Source organism: Streptopelia decaocto, assembly GCF_964273445.1.
Source record: "Streptopelia decaocto genome assembly, chromosome: 13".
Lineage (NCBI taxonomy): Eukaryota > Metazoa > Chordata > Aves > Columbiformes > Columbidae > Streptopelia > Streptopelia decaocto.
Genome location: NC_138668.1, coordinates 380,156 through 394,722, shown reverse-complemented (window position 1 = coordinate 394,722; position 14,567 = coordinate 380,156). Strand labels below are relative to the sequence as shown.

The window sequence follows — 14,567 nt, the reverse complement described above, 5'->3', positions numbered from 1 at the left end:
CACAGGATACATCGCTAGTGTGTCTTCAAGGACTGCTGTTGGCAAACCAACTCCAGAGCAGGTCCTTACGAGGGAAGCCCCTCAGCTGCCACGGGTCAACCCACCACAGAAGCTCTCAAGCTCTCACTCTGGGTTTCTGGCACACTGTCTCCTTTCCGATGCCCGCACGGCCAATGTGAGTGTTAGTGTCTCCGTGTTCACCACAGGAGATGAGCACTATCGCTGCTCATCAGCTTCTCCCCTGCCCCAAACACCGGATCTTCTGGATGGTCTGTCTGACCAGCCTCTACCGAAACTTGGAGCCATTTCTCAACATCTCCTTCACCACTTTCAAGCTTAGTGCCTCTTCTCAAGGCCTGGCCAGGGCTCACTCCCCCGCAGTCCGTTACTGCAATGGCACTAGCTGCTCCAGCGCAAGGTGTCCCGCGTGCCTGCGAAGGGTGGCTCCCGCCCTGGCGCTGGGGACGCCACCGGCACCGGCACCGGCGCTGCCCGGCCAGGAGGCCCCTCTGACCCCCCAGTTCCACGTGCTCACGGCACATACAACCAGGAGCATCCCAGCTCCTGCTGTCTTATGCCTGTTTGCTGGTTTATTGAACTCAAAATGAGACATAATGAGGACTAACAATCATAAGCTGCATTTATCGTACACGTTAGATCCACTGCACATGTATTCAGCTATTTCATATCAAAAAGATAACCTATTTCAGTTGGAATTCCTTCCGTAATGGAATTGCACATTTACCAAACCTAAAATCTAAGTGGTTTATGGAAATCCCACTCTTCCCCATAAGGGAGCACATCCTTCTATTGCTGCTGGTCATTAAGTCACCTCACAGTCCTTTTGTAATTGCCAAGAGAAGTGTGTGAACTGACAGCAATTAATTGGATAAAGTAATGAAGTTTAAAGAAAAAGGGAAGCAGAGCTCACCTTTGAAGAGGCAGCTAACCATTAACAGTTCAGTAAAATGGAAGCCATCTAAACTTCTAAAAGCAAAATGTCACAAACAAAGTTATAAATGATGCTCTAATACAAGAAAAATGCCGATTATCACGGGCAAGTTTCTGCACCACTTACAGAACAGCGCTTGGGATGAGTCGCGCAGGTAAGAGCTCCTGACTAAGAGTTACAGAATCCACTGCTATTTGGAGAAACTTTGAAGTCTCTCACACAGCCATTAATAAGTGATATTTTTTAATGTGCACTTAATTTTACATTCATTTTTTCAAAAAGAAGTATGAAATGATGGCAACCTGTAATTGGGCTAAAAATTAGTATAAGTGAAGTTATTTTAATAGCTTGCATAAATACATATTCAGTGATAGAAGTCACTGATAAAGTATCGGAGCGGGTGTTTGACGAAGTGTTAAAAATCTGCTGCAGTATAACCTTCGCTGCATTTTTCAGCTGTTTCCATGCAATGACTAATTCACTGGAGCTTAGTAAAGTGACTGGGAGCTGAAGAGGTAGGAGATGTTTAATGCCTTTTAGTTTTAAATTGTGAAAGTATGAAGGAATGACAGTTCTTTATTATAAGATACTGACCAAAAAAAGCAACCAGAAAGAAATTAATTAACTTAGAATATAGTGTAAATTTTATTTTCATTTAAACCTAGAAAATATCGAGTGAGTATCACTTAGAATTTCATAATGAATGCAGAAGTTAAGAATCTTAACACAACAGATTCTAGAAGTAGAGAACTTAATAAATTTACTCTGCATATAATCTCCATTTAAAAACCCATCATGTTTAACGTAACCCCACACAGTAACAACCCACTACACCTTAATATCTATCCAGAAGTCAGAAGCTGTTGTTTAGGAAAGAACCTGCAGAACAGATCCAAAACATAGTATATATAAAACGCCAATGATATAAGGCTTCCTGCAGTTAATACAAACAGTCTAGACTACTTTGGTCTGGTATATCTAAACTACTTAAGCAGGAGGAGGTGGCCTGGATTATATCACTACAACATTAAAATAAGCAGGAGAAGCAGAGTGTCTGTGTTACTACATGTGTTACTGCAAGATTAACACAACATAATGCTCTACAAAGAACTCTGAGCTAGCAAATGTTTCATCTTGAAATGGCATCTAGATGATCCTAAATTATCAACACGGAAAATAAGGTCTGTCTTTTTCTTCCCAAAGCCTCCCAGTATGGAGTACCGATTCCGTGGTGGTTTTGTCCAGACTTTTACTCCTTAGAAGCGCCTGCTATGATGAACAAGGCGAAGCCCTGGCTGAGGTAGGCACTGCATTAACAGCTGCTGAAGCAGGTTCTTCAGCACCGCTCAAAACTGCCACTTGATAAGCAAGTTTTGCGCTAACATCTACATTTGAGCACAGCCCATCGGCAGTCAAACCCTGTTCACAGGCGAGTACACGCACATGCTCACTGAGGAGCAATGACAACAAATTATGCTGGCATTCTCAGATCAAGTATAGACACGAGAACATACACTTCAGTATGTATTAGCATGTTTCAAGGAGTGGAAAAATGTTCTTTTCATGCAAACCACATTTCAAAGCAATTTGTATAGGTCAGAATTCTCCATGTCTCCCTAAGTGTCTTTCAAGTCTACTTCCATCATAAGGTAGTTCACTGACTCCAAAGCGCAATAACTACCAAACAATTCTCACTAGAACCGGTTTTGTTCTCTGTCGAGTTTCCCAGCGTGCCCATGACACCAGCAGACGGCCATGGTGTCCTCTGCTCCATCCACGGCCACTCGGCACGGCCCCGCGGCTCCATCCAGGGCCGCTCGGCACGGCCCCGCGGCTCCATCCACGGCCGCTCGGCACGGCCCCGCATCCACAGCTCCATCCAGGGCCGCTCGGCACGGCCCCGCGTCCACAGCTCCATCCAGGGCCGCTCGGCACGGCCCCGCATCCACGGCTCCATCCAGGGCCGCTCGGCACGGCCCCGCATCCACGGCTCCATCCAGGGCCGCTCGGCACGGCCCCGCATCCACAGCTCCATCCAGGGCCGCTCGGCACGGCCCCGCATCCACAGCTCCATCCAGGGCCGTTCGGCACGGCCCCGCGGCTCCATCCAGGGCCGCTCGGCACGGCCCCGCGTCCACAGCTCCATCCAGGGCCGCTCGGCACGGCCCCGCGGCTCCATCCAGGGCCGCTCGGCACGGCCCCGCATCAACAGCTCCATCCAGGGCCGCTTGGCACGGCCCCGCATCAACAGCTCCATCCAGGGCCGCTCGGCACGGCCCCGCATCCACAGCTCCATCCAGGGCCGCTCGGCACGGCCCCGCATCCACAGCTCCATCCAGGGCCGCTCGGCACGGCCCCGCATCCACAGCTCCATCCACGGCCGCTCGGCACGGCCCCGCATCCACAGCTCCATCCACGGCCGCTCGGCACGGCCCCGCGTCCACAGCTCCATCCAGGGCCGCTCGGCACGGCCCCGCGTCCACAGCTCCATCCACGGCCGCTCGGCACGGCCCCGCATCCACAGCTCCATCCAGGGCTGCTCGGCACGGCCCCGCGTCCACAGCTCCATCCAGGGCCGCTCGGCACGGCCCCGCGCCCGCGGCTCCATCCAGGGCCGCTCGGCACGGCCCCGCGTCCACAGCTCCATCCAGGGCCGCTCGGCACGGCCCCGCGTCCACAGCTCCATCCAGGGCCGTTCGGCACGGCCCCGCATCCACAGCTCCATCCAGGGCCGTTCGGCACGGCCCCGCATCCACAGCTCCATCCAGGGCCGTTCGGCACGGCCCCGCGTCCACAGCTCCATCCAGGGCCGTTCGGCACGGCCCCGCGTCCACAGCTCCATCCAGGGCCGTTCGGCACGGCCCCGCGTCCACAGCTCCATCCAGGGCCGCTCGGCACGGCCCCGCATCCACAGCTCCATCCAGGGCCGCTCGGCACGGCCCCGCGTCCACAGCTCCATCCACGGCCACTCGGCACGGCCCCGCAGCTCCATCCAGGGCTGCTCAGCACGGCCCCGCGTCCACAGCTCCATCCACGGCCGCAGCTCCATCCGCGGCTCCTGCCCAGCAACAGCCCCACTCGGCGCCCCGGGGCCGTGAAGCCACCTGCCCGCGCGAGGGGCCGCAGCTCTGCCTTTCTTCTACAACAACGGTTCAACGCTGACCCTCTCGAATTTGGCTCAGTGTGATTAATCATGTCATTGAGGTCTCAACCTTCAGGAAATAGGGCTAAATACATACAGTTCTAAGCTTGGGGAAAAAGAAAAGTAAATGTACGTGAGTGACATTACTGAGTACACCACCAAAAGACATTCACTGCTGCGATAAAGGCAGCGCAAGGCCCAGATAAATTAAGCATGATTAGGGAACAGTGAACTTGAAGGGAGCATCTGACGTGAAGCTCTGAGCACAGTAGTTGCTATGCGACAACAGCCCCGCTGCACAAGAGCCTCTTTCTCTCCAGAGCAGCTCTCTAGATGGCATTTCTGCACGGACAGCTGGAACTGCTTCCAGCACAAACCCAGGGTGACAGCAATCACTTTAACTGGCTCTTGGACACCCGCAAATTATATGATCGTGAACTGAGACGTTAGCTCACAACACCAAGGCAGAACAGAGCTGCCTTTAAAATAATAAGGAATGACCAAATCTAACTCTGCTCCCTTGCCACTTCTGCAGTATCTTTCATAAGCTTCATCGCTTACTCTGCGTTCAGCAGATACTAACGTAACCAAATTAAGAAGTGTAATATCACCCTTATTAGGATGGTTTTAGAAGCCATCCTGACTTCCCTACATCATGCTGTCATTCTCTCCTGTGCTAGCAATTAAGTGGGAAAGCGTTCTCCACTCCTACCCGGTTCTTCACCAGCCAGGTTCAGATCATTATCTTTTCTCCACAAAGCATTTCTCCTGCATTTATTTACTCCTGAAATCTGCAGAGATTTGCTGCTAATAGGCACAAACCCAACAGAGATACAAGCAGGTCTGTAAATTCTGAAAGCCAACAGGTAACAGGAGAATACTAAAGCAATTTCAGGCACATCTGTCGGGTAATGGCTGACTCGTGTGACACAGTAAAGCACAACATGCACTGTAGCTCCTGTATTCCACAAAAAAAGCCCTGAAGAACACATTCCATTAGTTACCTCATTCCATCATCTCAATTTTTTCCTGCTATGCTTCATTTAACAACTGAGCCGAAACCAGACTCAGTTTTGAGAATAAGTTTCAGCAGAGAAGTGTGCAGTACCATCATTTAGTTGTGCAATGCTATATTACGATAGGCTTTAAAATGCTATATTACAACTGCATTCAAATCACCATCAACTCTCAGCTACGACACAGCACAAGCAAACAAAAACTAACACAAGTTTTGAGTAGTGTTGTTTGCACTCCAGACACTCTTCGGAAAACAAAAAGAGAATTTCGGATGGGGCGCTCCAAACCCCAGTCGGCCCTGTGATCGGAACGACCGCTACCCGCACGGGGCGACAAAACACTGCCAAGACCCCAGACGACTTTCGTTGACTTGACGTCCTTAACATAATAGCAGCACCTTAATGAAAACGAACTTTCCAAACGCCCGAAGCACTTCAAGCAGACTGGACGTGCTCTGTCAGCCAGCACAGCCCTGAGGACAGACACATCCAGCCCTCCGAAGGAGCTTCAATGGGGTCCTCAGCTCATTCCCAAACGCTTCAGGGTTCACATTTTTGGTATAACACTTACTTCCATTCGAAGAAAACAGAAGTGTTTATAAAGTTGGAAAAAAATAAAAATCCAGAATAAGCTATTGATAATTTTATTTATTGCAGAAAGTTATTTCAAAAGCCTATAATCTCATGACATCATTATCTTTCTACTGGATAATGCAAAGATTGCGTAACTAAGAGAAGTAACCTTCAGTATGGATATTACAAATGTATCTGTATGCAAAATTTTATTTTTATCTTTCCTTCTTCCTTACAGCTATGGAAAATCCTAATTACCAGATACAGTCTCAAGTACTTAAAACTACAGCTGGCCAAGTTACTTGTGCACACCGCTATTTAATCTTTCTGAATACAAGAAGTAGTAGTTAACAGTCAATAAAACTATTTCCTGCCTAAATCTGAATTGTGTTACATGGCCTAAACCAAATGCTTAGAAAGACACTGGTAAGATGACAAGAGTTTCAGAGGTCATGCAGCAACACAAAAGAATCAAATCAAATCAAAAATCACATACAGGTTACTCTGTTACTGTGAAACGTCACCCCTTTACTCGACATGCCCATTGCAATCCCTACCTTATCCCCTAGGTCCCTCACCAGGAAGGTGGGTAGGATGAAAGGTCAACGTGTGCACAGACAGTTCTTGTGAAAAAAACACCAGCTTTTCTTCTTTAGGCAGTTAATCTTCAATGGGAAAGGTAATGAGGACAGCAAGCGGCAATTTCCTGCAGATCTTCCCCATGAAGCAATAAGGAACCCGCCCTGGCACACTCCTTCAACCCCCCTTGTGTTCTGCGTATGTTTCTAAAGTGACAAAAGCCAGTTTCGTAGTTAATGTGTTTTGTGGACAAGAGACCCTGAAATCATTACTGTCCTGATGCAGTCAGTTACGATTCTGTCAAGAAGAAACATTAGATACTTCATATCACAACCTGATGTGTAACTCTGTAAGCCAACAATTCGTGGCAAACAATCTCAGTCCTCATGAAGAATGCAAGAAGCCTGTCCTGCAATCTAAGCCAACGCTTTTTCAAACTGTTTCACCCCCTGCTCCCCTAAATTTGCAGTGTGCTTCAAATGAGCTTGTACAGCTGCTGGAGTCCACTTGGCATGCCAGGGCGGCACAGGTTCCGTATCCTACGGCGAGAATACCGGGGCAACGTGGATCCTCACGTCGTACGGCACCCCGGAACAACACAGCTCCGGTCCTCGGCCGCTCTGAGCGCCCGTCCTGGCCCGAGTGCTGGCTGCACAGTTAGCAGCGAGTAACACTGGGAGCTGGGGTTAGTTCTGCATTTCTGTCCTATTATGCTACCAGCCTTCCCACTAATGTCAAAGAATTACTCACACAACAGCATGCTGCTCAATTTTAATAAGGACTAAATATAGGCTGGTACTTCAAGTGTTTACAGAGTGAGATCTGTTTGAAGTTTCAGTGTCAGAGTCTCAAGTTTGCACAAAGGCATCTTAAGAAAAGGTAAAAAATACACGTGCTAAATAATTATGTATCCTATGCCTTCATGGCAGTGTTTCTGGAAAATCTGGGTAGCATTATCATCTTGCAAAGGTATGATCTGATTCTTAAGTGTGCCTGTGTATATATACATATATATATACACACAGACACACAGCCCAGTCCTGCAGAGCACCCTGCACTGCTCGATGCTGGCTTTGGCAGCTCCTGCTCCAGCACAGCACGCTCGCAGCCGCTACAGCATTGCTCCCACAGTGAGCCACGGGAGCTGCGCGTTCTTTACACCAGTTAAAGAAACGTGAGGAGATTACACGTCATGGTATCTCCAGCCATAGGGAGTACCTGCAGTAGGGAAAGCAAACCATCAGTATCTCCTTCCCCCACCCTTTGGCAGGAACACAACCTATTAAGATACATTGGTTTTGAAGAGACTAATTTATTTCTGTTCATGTGAAAGGAATCCATACATGTAACCTTCATATGATGGGATTTTCTAGAATCCTGGTTTTACAGTAGATGCATTTACAACTGATGGATGATCAGGTTGAGAAATGTGAGAAAGCAAGCAGCAGCATTTTGCCAAATGAGCTCATTGAGCTCTATTTCTCATCCCTATTCATAGCTGAAGGATCCCTGGGAAGAAGAATGGACCCCAGGATGAATGACTGATTTTGGAGAGCTGGATCTAGTCTACAGGCTGAAAGCTTAAAAGTCAGGAATCAAAAGTCTACTGTTTCATTTTCTACAGTTCTTTCATACCAAAAAAGTCTCCGGTTGCAAAGATAGTCCTAAAAAAAGCCACGTCACTATTACGTCACTTCCGTGATGTTTCCTTTCCACTAAGGAAGATTTTGTAAGTCTAGTAGTGTTGGACAAGGTGTTGCTTTGTACCGGCATTTCATACTGAAAACCCCTCAGAAGACAATTCACTGACATAAGTTGCTTCTCACCATCACCGTGCCTGAGCTATATGTGGCACAACACCTCGACATATACAGGTCGTGCTTAAACTATGCATGTAGATGGCAACAGCTATCCTGACACACTTTGGACACTTCCCATTGTAAAAGTGTCTCAAAATGTTTCTACTATCACTGACTTTGCTCAAGATTTTTCATAACACCAGTATAATGAAAACAAAGAGTTTATACAGAGCAATAAAAGCATTGAAGATATTGCAAATTGTATCCAGAACCATATCACTCTCCCAATACGAGATACACACACTGAACAAAGACAGACTCAAAATAAAGTCTACGGAAGACTCCAGTACGCCACGTGCTGTCCTGCGGCAGAACCGGAGCACTGGGAGTGAAGCAGAGAACGACAGCTTGTGCAGCGCTGGCACCACGCTGGCTGCAGGGCCCTTCATCCCGCCCGTCAACCACACCTGGACCGTGACCGAGACCAAACCAGAGAACCACCGCCACTCCTGCTTGCCTGACAGCGGTTCAGCAGCCCCCAAAAGTACAAATTTACCTTCTGTGCTCTTCAAATAGAAGGCTGGATCTCACCGTGTAATACACGCTCCTTTTTTATACAGGATCCTGGGCAAAATCAGCACTAACTAATGGGCCCTTCCAAACTAATGACCTGCACTTGGTGCTACAGCACCACAGCTCTGGACGTCTCTGCTCGGCGCTACCTTACTGTGCTGCAGTGACACCTCCGGAACGATCCAATACACCCAAGCACTCGAGATGTGAGAAACCACCTCAGAAAATGACCTCCTCCTATAATGCTGTTTGGCTGTAGCAAAGCCCAGACGCTTCACAGCCAGAGGAGGCGAACGAAGCCTCGCGCGGAGCGTCCCCGCAGGCCAGGGCGCCGCGGCGGCCTCCAGCCGGCACAGACCCACCGACAGCACCAAAGGCAAAAGGCGACCCAGCAGCTCCAGCTCTGCAATTCTTAGGCGTCTGGGATGGAAACTTAGAAAAAGAAATACAGTGCGAAGTAAACAAGTTTCACGTTTGAAAGGGCGAGGAACAACAGACCACTCCCACGAAAAGTACAAATCACTAATTAAAATCCCAACTTTACAGGCAAGATTTTTCTTAACTTCAAGTGGCCCGAGTCCCTAACTTGCATATGCTTAGAAAATTGCTTTTCTCATTATGTGCAAGTGTCACAGACGTTTATTTACATTGTTCCAAGCCACAGGCCACAACCACAACAGGGCCCCAGTCTGACAGAACTCCAACTGAAACATCAAGCCAAAGCAACTCAAAAGCAGCAATATCCCCAAGAGTATATATACGCTACAGAACTCACCTTAACAAATAAAAGGAAGCGATTACTTAATCTCAGTGTTTTAACTTGACATCTATGGCCAGCTGACTATGCTAGATACAGCTGCATGAACATCTAGATGCTCTAGATGGATGCCTCCAGATACTATGTACCAATTTATAAGCGTCTTTTCCTGGATCGTACATGACCAAGCTCCAAGGACTCTCTGCCACGACACTCAACTGGTCCAGGAGAGAAGTCCCAGACCTGAGGTCCTCAGCACAAACCAAGAAAGCGCAAAGGCACCAGTCCAGCTGCCTCAACTTCAGCGAATGGACGATGGAGTTCACCACCAACGTAAAAGTGACCATGCTTGCTAAAAATGCTACCACCCATTCACGCTTTACAGGAAAACGAGGACTTTTGAGTCCCTGTTACTCTGTATTTGCAAAAACTTCATATAGCACAGAAATGATGGAAATACTTTGGCTGACATCACACACCTTTGATTAATATTTTCAGCTTTCTGAGAGAGGCAACTGAACTAAGGTCAAGCATGGAAATCCAAGTCAGAAGAACAGAACAAGAGTCTGAATGTAAACGCAAAGCTTTAGCACAGTAAAGCAGACATGACAGATTATAATGCACTACGTTTGGCTGAAGAGGGGCTCCCAATGGCCTCCTTCAGCCACGCAGTTCCGAAAGTGGAAGTCACCTCAGCCTGGTGCATTCAGGTGAAAATCACTAATGCTCCACAGGCTCAAAATAACTGCACTTCATTCTACGCACCACGTCCCAGTAGACTTGCCCTCAGCTCCCACCTCCCGCATAAAGTGAAACCTTGAATTCAGAACTATCACAGTACATAGCAGTGCCCCCCTTTTCCATTCACAGAATAAATTAAATCTAAGTTGGTCAAACTATTTTTAGCTCCTAGCATCTTCAGCATCTTGTTTTTCTTATTTTCTACATAATTGCTATGAACCCTACCAGGGGAACAGTTAAAGCCTTATTTCCTTTACCTCCTCTCCTTATTGTTGGAAAGTAAAAAAAAAACCTTAAATGAGTTTAGAAATACAATCTCGAAAATGCAAGACGAGTACAGAACACATCATCAATGCACACCTTCACCTGCAAGCACCACAAAGCCACGTCTAAAAGGAGCAGCACCGTTCATGTCGATCAAGGCCCCGGGAGCTCCCCGGCCATCCACCCGGCATCCTCCCACAGCAGCCCCACGAGACGGAGCCGTTCTGAACTCAGAATCCAGTCCAGCCTTGCTGCAACCTGCCCACCAACGCTTCCTGCTTTCCAGCTTCCTCCTCAAAAGAGAAGTTAATTTATTATTGGTACATTCCATGAACCATTCTGCAAAGTTCACTACAACAACTACAGCCATCTTCCTCTTTCTCTGTGGATTCCCACCTTTCTTGTAACCAGCTCAGGGCAATGAGCTGGTTTTCCATGGTCAAGAAGCAATCTTTCTTGCTAGGTAAAGAACTGCGGGACACTGAAGTAATTCTGAAACCAGTTAGTAATTATTTTGCAAAAAGCCCATTCAACTATTCATAAGTTTACAAGTCCTATCAAACTGTGCACTGTGGTGAACTGTAGAAGCTGCCAAAGTTCTTGAGGTCTTCAAGGTTTAAATTCTAAATATCTGTAAATAAAATAATCCAAATACGTAGTTTTTTACTATTTGGGCACTGATACAGTAGAAAGTGGCAGTTCCATTTCCCAGAGTTCACTGGGTTTCCAATTACAGGATCTGGCACAGTTTGCTAAACTTCAGATAACATCCCCTGTATACATACTTTGGACTGAAGTTATAACCCAAGACAACACATAAAATTACAATACCTCATTAATTTTGTACTGGTCCAGTATTACAACATCATAGGTACTTCTCCTAGCAGTACTGCACTTAACATACCTGATTCGGTCTCTAAAAAAATAAATGAAAAAAACCCACAACACTTTAATTCTACCTCTTGTATTTTTGTCCAATCAACTTTTCATTCTGAGAACTCAGTTTTTACCAGTGTCATGGATGTTATGCTTTAATCTCCCAGCTTTGTAAGGTATATTTGAGAAGGTATATTTGGGAAGAAACTTCTTCTCAGTAAGGGTGACAGAGCCTGGAACAGGCTGCCCAGGGACGTTGTGGAGTCTCCTTCTCTGGAGACATTCAAAACCCTGCTGGACATGTTCCTGTGCGACCTCACCTGGGCGTTCCTGCTCCATGGGGGGATTGCACTGGATGAGCTTTTGAGGTCCCTTCCAATCCCAAACATACTGTGTGATATAGCATCATTCTCGCAGCAAAGAGGAGTTTTTATTTAAAAAAGATTTAAAAGAGACTATTTGATGCAGATACTCTGACATCAGCCTGTAAACAGAAAAATTAACCACATTTCAGGAAAAGTAAGACACAGAAAAGGTGGAAAAGACGTCTACACAGAAGTGATTCTGCTGTGCTACTTGCAATTTGATGACAAGTTAATATTATTTCAAAAAACTTTAAGTAAATACAAATATATGAGAAAATTATCATTTCATCTCAAAGGAAATACAGATTTAACTGATAGTTTTCTCTTTTTTCAGAGCACTTTTACAGAAACTAAGAACGACCTAAGAGAAGGCTGACAGAGGGAGGAACTCTTAAACAATTCAGAATTGTTCTTGGGAACAAAAATAATTGGGAGAGAGGCATAGGTCCAAAAATAAAGGCAGCAAGGGTTCCGCTCCCAGTTTTGATACTTTCTGTGGAACAGCAGCCAAATTGCCTAATCTCTGCGCTTCAGATCTCTCAGTGCACCTCCTCCTCCTCCTGGACATACTGTCTACTTCTGCTCCTCACGGCCAGAACTGAATCCCAGTACACATTCAGACCAAACCTAACAAAACCCAGTCCCAGTGCCATGTTGTGCTTGCAAGCCCCAGCGAAATATCAAAAAGAACTCTTTTTATGGTTGTTAACTATCAGTACTAATAAACCTCTGATCAGTAACTCATACAATTGAGAGGACGTATTTTTTAGCTTGTGCTTTGAAGATAAACAGGAAAACAAGCAAGAAAATAGAAGGAAGTTGGCGTTACCTAACATAAGAGACAAATAAATGTGAACTACATGACTATTTAGAGAGACTGGGAGAGAGGGGCGGGTGGAATCCGACTAATCTGACCGGAAAGCGGGGAAGCACCGTGTGCCCTGAGGAGCCTCCACCCAGGAACGGGAGTCCCAGTGATTCACTGTCAAAATACGAAAAATCACGCCGCGGTCTGTACAGGTTCGAGCGGAAGCCACTATAGAAATAACGTATGCGGGTAAACACGGAGGGAGCACAAGCACGCAGTTCAACCGAAGGAAACCGAGATACGCAGAGCGGGCTATCGCTCCCCCACAGGCACCGGCCGTGCCCGGCAGGCGGGAGCCGCAGCGCGCCGAGCCGCGGAGCCCCGTCCGCCGCCGAGCCGCGGAGCCCCGTCCGCCGCCGAGCCGCGGAGCCCCGTCCGCCGCCGAGCCGCGGAGCCCCGTCCGCCGCCGAGCCGCGGAGCCCCGTCCGCCGCCGAGCCGCGGAGCCCCGTCCGCCGCCGAGCCGCGGAGCCCCGTCCGCCGCCGAGCCCCTCCCGGCGCTCCGGCGCGGAGCCCTGCGGCAGCACGGGGGAGGGACGGGGACCGCGACACCCGCAGTCCCCCCGCTCCGCCACCAGCGCGCCCCGGGCCCGCCCCACCGGCCCCGCGGGCCGCGGCCGCCCCGCTCCCGCGCTTCCCCCGCAGGCCCCGCCGCGGAGCCGCCCCCGCCCGCGCCTCACCTGCACCTGCTCGCGGAAGCGGAGCCGCCCCGCCGCTCCCCGAGAGAAGCGACAGCAGGAGGACGAGCCCGAGCGGGCGCAGGGGCCCGAGGGGCAGCGGGCCGCCCCCCCGCCGCCCGGCAGCCCCGCCGAGCCCCCCGCGCTGCTGCATGCCCTCCGCTGCCGGCCCGCGGCTCGGCGCCGAACGAGGGGCCCGAGGTTCTCAGCGTCTCCGGTGAGCCCCCGCGGCAGCCGCTGCCCCCCGCCTGCGCGGCGCGGCCGCCCGCGGCATCGGCCCCGCTCCCCTCACAGGACCCCGCCAGCCCCTGCGGACGCCGCCGCCGCCATCTTCCGGGCTACCTGACCGGGAGGGGGTGGAGCGCGCTGTTGATCGACAGCCTGATGCGCCAATCAACCCGCGCCTCACGCTCAGGAGGGGGGACCACTGGCTGGGACGGGGCTAATCCGTGATTGACAGCTAGATCAGCCAGTCACTCCGCACAGGGCCAGCTAGGGCAAGCGGAGGCTGCGGGCGCGAGAACGCCGTGCTTCGGACGGCGGGAGGAGGACGGAGTTTCCCTCTGATTGAAGGCGCGCTCCACCAACCGGCTGGCGACGCCGTTCCCGAGGGCGGGAGCAGGAGGCGGGGCTTGGCTGAGCCCGTGCGCAGGGCACGCGGGAGAGCGCGAACAGCGCCGCCTGCAGGCGCGGCGTCCGCCCGCCGAGCCCGCGGGGAACGCGCGCCCGGGCCAAGGGCAGTCCGGGGGTTAGACACGGAACGGACACGAGCGCTCTGCAGCCCGTGCGAGTCCAAGGCTGGAAATGACCTTGGTAAATGAGCGATAAGCGCAGAATTCAGAAAGAATGGTTATTCTGGTTTAGGTTTGTGATTCTGCTGAATTGAGCGTACGTGACAATGAGGTGATGGTTTTAAGTAGCATAAATGGGAGTGTTAATGCTAAGGAATCAGGGTCTCTCTATAGTGAGGAAATAGGGAAATACCATTAATGTGAGAAACTAGATTTCCATTTTCCAAAGAATTTAGCAAAAAGGCTAATTATGTCAAGATTACATAACAAGTGTGGGAGCACAGGCTTCCAAAGCAACGAACAGTGAGCGCACCCTGGGACCTCGCGAAGGGCGAGACCTGTGCTGCACGGGAGCCCGGGCACGGCCAGGCAGCGCCGCGAGGCTCCGCCCGCTCCGCGGGTCTGGCTGCCCCAGCGTCCTCACTCTGGCTTGAGGACACTGATTGTACCACCAAATGACCCATTAAAAAAAAAAAGTTCTAATTAGTTTTTCTTCCAAGGGAAATATTTTACTTGAATAAAGATATGGGGAAGACAATTTCCTCTTTTATTATTTTAGTAAACTACTGTCAACGCATTATGCTGCTTATTGAGAA

The 14,567-nt window shown here is 49.6% G+C and overlaps 1 protein-coding gene across 3 annotated transcripts in view; it reads right to left on the bottom strand.

The window, feature by feature from the left end:
• Positions 1–13,670, bottom strand: part of LMTK2 (lemur tyrosine kinase 2) — a 39,879-nt gene extending 26,209 nt beyond the window's left edge. For all 3 annotated transcript variants that reach the window (XM_082064353.1, XM_082064355.1, XM_082064354.1), the window contains exon 1: positions 13,184–13,670. In XM_082064353.1, the coding sequence (XP_081920479.1) occupies positions 13,184–13,334 (151 nt within the window). In that variant the 5' untranslated portion in view covers positions 13,335–13,670. The remainder of the gene's footprint in view (positions 1–13,183) is intronic.
• Between the last annotated feature and the right edge of the window lie 897 nt (positions 13,671–14,567).